This window comes from Ammodytes marinus, assembly GCF_949987685.1.
Source record: "Ammodytes marinus genome assembly, chromosome: 8".
NCBI classification, from domain to species: domain Eukaryota; kingdom Metazoa; phylum Chordata; class Actinopteri; order Uranoscopiformes; family Ammodytidae; genus Ammodytes; species Ammodytes marinus.
Window position 1 is genome coordinate 23052304 of NC_137212.1, and position 6000 is coordinate 23058303.

Genomic DNA, 6000 nt, shown 5'->3' on the forward strand with positions numbered 1-6000 from the left:
CCTATCCTGTCCTGCCTGGACTGGTGGAGCAGCCAAATATAAATGAATATATATTGTACTAACTAAACTGCAACACAAGTAATGAGTTGTGAAATTTGCATATAGCCTACAGTAGCCCACATTCTTCGCTCAGCCACTAACTGTTTCGTTAGTGAGTGTTCTGTTATCTGTTTGTATGTCTCGAGCCCGGATACACAGAGCCATGTCACAAACTGACAGCGCGACTAAAGGGACTGTACAGTGAGCCGCTCCCCTCCGCTAGTTTCTGTTTTCAGCCGAGTAAGTTACATTCACCTCCGACGCATGTACAGCGCTTACGTTAGTAGGCATTGCCCCGTTTCTAATAGGACCTACGTACCAAAAAAACACGTAGAATAATGAGGAGGCGGAGAAGGATTTTAATAGCAGCGGCGGAGAAAATATAGCAGTGGCGGTGAATGTGGGGCAAACACTGGAACTACACAGGTGAGCAGTGCACCAAAACAAGGGATTCCAGCAGTACTTAAGTAGCAGCAGTGCTGTCACGAAACAAAAATGTTTCGATATTGGTACTAAATATGAATTTCGATAGTTTGATACTTTTCCAAAAAAGGAGAAAAAAAGTCAACCGTCATAATTGTTTTTATTTTTAAGCAGAAACTTTTACAACAATGAGAAAAAGTCAAATAAAAAAAATATGGTGATCCATTATACTAGCTGAAACCCCAATTAGTTTGAGATACCTTAGCCTTGAAAAGATTTTAAAGAGTGGTTAGATTAGCCGATCATAGGACTTTGTTTATGTTGTGGTTAAATAAAACTGCTGTACTTTTACAGTAGCAGAATACAATACAAGACTATGTCGCACTCACACTATGCCCAGTTGCCCCGTACCGATTGCCCCCTTAAGGCCTTTGCACACTGGGCACATTTTATTCGTGCGATTAATCCGTTAATTAACGAACGTACAGAGTCAATACAAGCTTCCACACCAGCGCCATCATTTCGCATCGCGAATTTGCGTTTTTTATTTTTTCGAACTGAGTTCGATTTTTCTGGGACGTCGCTTCTAAAGTGAGACGCGACAATTCACATTTCAAAACATTCGCTTTTACGTTGCGTTTCTTCGCGTCGCGCCCGGTGTGCAAAGGCCTTAAGTCTAGTTCGTTTGACCAGTGTGAGTGCTCCGTTCCGTACTCAAGCACGGTACACTTCCTCAGCTCTAGCACAAGAGGTGTGCTTGGGCACGGTACAGATGATAATGTCCGTTGTGCGCCTAAACATATTGGGTCGCGGGGAACAGTCTCATATAAATTGACGGCGGGATTGGAGTCATTGCGCGTGACGTCTCCTTAGCATCTGTACCGTGCCCAAGCACACCTCTTACATCTATGCTAGAGCCGAGGAAGTGAACCGGCGAAGTGTACCGGCACACTCAGACTGGTCAAACCAAGCAGCAGTGCATCTTTTTAATGCTGTGTATGCCTGGTTAGGGCACACACACAGAACCAGATGAACAAAGAGCTGCAGCGCACCAGAGGTGCTCTTCATGGAAGCATTTACCGATGCACAGATGTGGGTATTTAGTGAGAGATGGGGAGAGAGACACTGCAAAAGCTAGAGAGAAAGTATTTTTTATGGGCTTCATTCTGGGTGAAGTAGTCCGTCTTATATTGTAACAGCCTGTACAACAGCCATGTTGTTGTGGGTATCAAAACACAGACAGCAGTGTGTTCATGCTCTGTGGGTGAGATAAGCAATCTTAATGCTCTGTGGGAGTGAAGAATGAATCTACATGGAGTGGGATCTGTTGCTACCAGCAAGCAGTTAAACAAGGGCAAAAACTGAGGATTAAACGTGACTGGTAACAGGAAAAAGAAACCTTGAGCTCAGATACTAGTGCCTGTTTTTTTTCTATTAATACAGCATTGCCAAATATAAGCAGTTTATTCTATCATCTTCCCTGTAGAGTTGACCATATGGACAGGAGAGGAGGGGAGAACGGAGAGGAAGTATTTCCCTTCTTCGCATGAATAGGCTCCATGTTGCAGAACGCCACATGCAGCAGGACTATCAGCTGTTTCTAATTTAATGCATGGCAGCTAGCCCCAGTATAAATAGCTATCAACAGTATATTTAACTGTATAAATTCCTGACATGCCTCTTCTTGCGTTTATCCTTACAGATCATAATGAGGAAATGGGAGAGGCAATAAAACCAAGATGGGTGGAACTGCAAGTCTTATCACATTCTGGCCTGGTGTAAAGGGAGGGTCAACTCTGTCAGCCAAAGCAGAGAGGAGTGGGCGGATGATTACGTTAACAAGTCATTCTGGCTCAACAACCTGAAACTTGTTGGGTTCATATTGTGATGATGGAATCAACAGACTAAATGAATCAACTGAAGTAACCTAACCAGAATATAGAGTGTGGGTGGAGAGGGGAAATATACAGAAAGAACCCAATCAGACATTCTGAGAAATTAAGCATTTTTCAGTCAGCCCTGTATGTCTCACCGCAGTTACTATAAATGAGAAACACAATGAGAAGAAGACCAAAGAACCTGAAACCGCTTCCCTTTCCGTTTGTCTTCGATTAGTCAGACTTAAATCGGCCACTCACGCAATGACAGCATGGTAGCCTAACATGGAATTACAAATAAGACAAGAATAGTTTCTCTTTAGGCCAGCAAGCCCAGCATGGCTATCACTGTGTAATAGATACAATGCAAATGAACGTATGGAGTTCAAACAACCAAACACAACCAGCTGGTCTCAATCACAAGGATGTCACGAGATAACGCAATACCGAAAGCACTCGAAGAATGCAACTCACAGCCATGCTGCATCGAGGAACTCAGAACTCAATGTTCATAAACACAGACAAACCATGGAGCCAATACAACAAACACCCTTTCGTTGTGTTACCTGCGTTTTATTACAGGTATCATGTGTTGGATTTGAGCATAGAAAAACATGTGTTTTGTGTACAACTGGGGTGTACTTCCATGTGTTTCAGTAAGAATAGTAAGGATCATAAACGACACACCTCAGCAAACAAACACAAACTAAGTAATTGTGACACTGACGTGCTGCTGGATGTAGAAGTTGCTATGTTAAAGTCGGGTAAACAAATAGTCAAAACACATTTCTACTGGGTGTCAATATCTCTGGGTTAGTTGTACTTGACGCTAACTAGTAACGCCAACGTTACTCAATTCAAAATGACTGTAGTCTGTTACTATTGTCTAGGAATAATTTGAGCTACCTTGAAATAAAGCTATTTTACGAACGGTCATCGTAGAAACATGTCTGTCACCATACCGACCAGTGTGACCTGATTATCTGGACGATCGTGCCATGGCTCCATCAGCTAGCCAATGTTAGCAAAGAGCTAGCTAACAAAGACACAAGCAGAGACGAAACCAAAATCCGTAACCGGTAAGTTTTAAGTTATAACACTTACATATACAGGTAATGGCCACGGATAGCCTGCAGGTTCTGCTCCAACCGGCGATTTGAGCTTGAGCTCCAGCTTTTCTCCCATCCTACACTTCACGGCGGCTTGTCTGTGGTAGAAAGCTAGCTCGCTAGTAACTGCTCTGTTAGCCAGTTGGTCGTTTAGCGAGCGAGCTACTACGTGAACATTTTGCCAGAGAAAAACGTTGAAACGCGCGAAATAAAAGAAAACGTTCACTGCTTCACTGCAAGTACACGCACAACACTGTCAATTGTATTAATGTATCCTCCTGGGTTTCTTATTTTGAATAAAATGCCTGTTTATGTCCACTGGTAATAACACCCCGTCCGTGTCGCCGCCATCTTGCCCGGCATGATTATATATGGCAGGGGGCCACTGGGAGCACAGTAGACACAGACGTCACCGACGGGACGGTGAGCTCAGCGCGTGGGCCATCAGCACGAGCAAACACCATGGCAAGCACCAACGGACTGTATATAAAAGGGCAAGCACCCGTCCCACGGCGCGTGAGAGCATAACGTTACCGTAGACCTAAAGACTTTTTCCGAGCTCAATAGAGAAACTGTGCGCAGATATTGTAGAGTTGGAAGATTATAATAGGCTACTAATTTAGAAGTTCTATTTAAGAAGTGATGAAATTAACAAAATAATTTTTAATTTCATAAAACTATTCCAGGCATTCTCAAATAGCCTATTATATTCTTATTCTGTCGTTGATTTAACATTATTCTAAGCCCCTGACTTCTACTTTATTACAGCCAAGTGTTTGGTCACACACACACACACAGGGTACAGCATTCACACTTTTTGACAATGACAATTTAATTATACATTAGCCTATAGGCCTATGGGCTAACATTTATTGTTGAAATCACCACTTACATAGCTGCTGCATGGAAGTGTGTATTGACATAGGTATAATGCAAAATAGGCTGTAATGACCAGCACAGTCTTAGAACAAGGAGCACATTTGTAAAATGATCCTGTTTACAGGCTACTTAATGTTTGTAGAATTCTGTCCTTCTGTCCCCCTCTTCCATAGCAGATCTTAAGTCGCATATAGCAGACTGCAGTGTGTGCCAGGGGGCACAACAACTGGGCCCTAAAACTGCCATGGCTATGTAGGGGAGACCAGGTACAGTTGTAACACTTTTTGCAATTTTTGCAATAAATCCAAAACTATTTAAACTAGAGTAACCAATTTGTTATATCATAAACTTCAATCTGTTAGCTACTGAAACAATGTATTTAAGTGGTTTTATGAAATGTGTAAAGGTTGCAAAATGAATTATAATACCGACTCTCCACTGTTACAACTGTCCCTGTACACAGGGACAGTTGTAACGCATGTCAGGGACAGTTGTAACGTGTCTAAAATATTCAGAATGAATCAATCATATACTCAAAATGAAAGATATTATTGATCAGTCATATTATTGTGACTATTAATTTCTTGTTTTTAAGTAATCATTACCTTTTTTCATACTGCATGACAAAAAAGAAGCCATCAAATTACAATGCAAGAACTTTATTTAATGAGTAGAACACACATCCTCAAACATGAGATCAAGACTCACTACCTCAAACAGGTATATGATTTATTTAATGGGTAGAACAGAACTAAAAAGTAGAACAGAACTAAAAAGTGTATAGAGTTATCCCTTCCATCTGTGCAGTCCTTGTGTGCCCAGGCTTTGCAGAACCAGCACTGGAGCCAGACCTCCCTCGACCTGGAGTAGCTCTCGAAGCACACTATGCAACATTCATTTTCATCTTCAGATGAGTCTTGTTTTTTCTGCTTCTTCTGTTTGGGCTTTTGTTTGTTGTCGAAATTCATTTTCCTTTTAGCTGTAGACCTTCCTTTCTCAGCCTCCAGTTGTTCTTTCACAGGAGTATCTGTAAGGACAGCGGTTTCCCTTCTTTTCCTGCCCTTTGTCGTCTGCTTTCTTGGGCCAGCTTTTGGGTGTGGACGGATGGACACGGGTGAAAAAGTTATGTCCATAGCAGAGGTTGATGGCCCAGACACCACACATGGTGTGACAGGGGATGTTGCTCTATATGGCACGGAGGATGCCACCGTTGCCACATTGGGTGATGGAGCTGAAGAGGAGGATGGAACCTCTGGTGTCACTGCTGGTGGTGGGCGGTCTGTGACTGAGGATGGTGCAAAGTCACTTTCACTAAAGATATCCCTATTTAAAGGCCAAATTCCAGTGCATGTCTGTTATCCTCTTTCTGATATTTGGCATGCTGTAAGCAAACACATGTTTCCACTGAATTTTACTCATTATCATTACTTATATGTGATTTTATGACATTTTACATTTAATTTGCAATACACAGTACACATTTTACTTTGTATTTACACATTCTACCAATATCTGCAACTCTATCCTTAACCTTAGCTAGTTTTTTAAATATAAATGAAACATGGTTGGTGATACTGGGACAGTTGTAACGGGGCGTTACAACTGTCCCAGTATCACCAACCATGTTTTCATCTCATGTGAGCTAGCTTGAATGCTAGTTTGACACTTGTTAG

At 42.0% G+C, this 6000-nt stretch overlaps 1 protein-coding gene across 1 annotated transcript in view; it reads right to left on the reverse strand.

Annotated features, from left to right (window-relative positions):
- The window catches only part of LOC307254367 (histone-lysine N-methyltransferase, H3 lysine-79 specific-like), a 30301-nt gene extending 26518 nt beyond the window's left edge, over positions 1-3783 (reverse strand). Inside the window, exon 1 of the mRNA XM_080032727.1 lies at positions 3444-3783. Within this exon, the coding sequence (XP_079888853.1) occupies positions 3444-3524 (81 nt within the window). The 5' untranslated portion in view covers positions 3525-3783. The remainder of the gene's footprint in view (positions 1-3443) is intronic.
- Positions 3784-6000: the final 2217 nt, after the last annotated feature.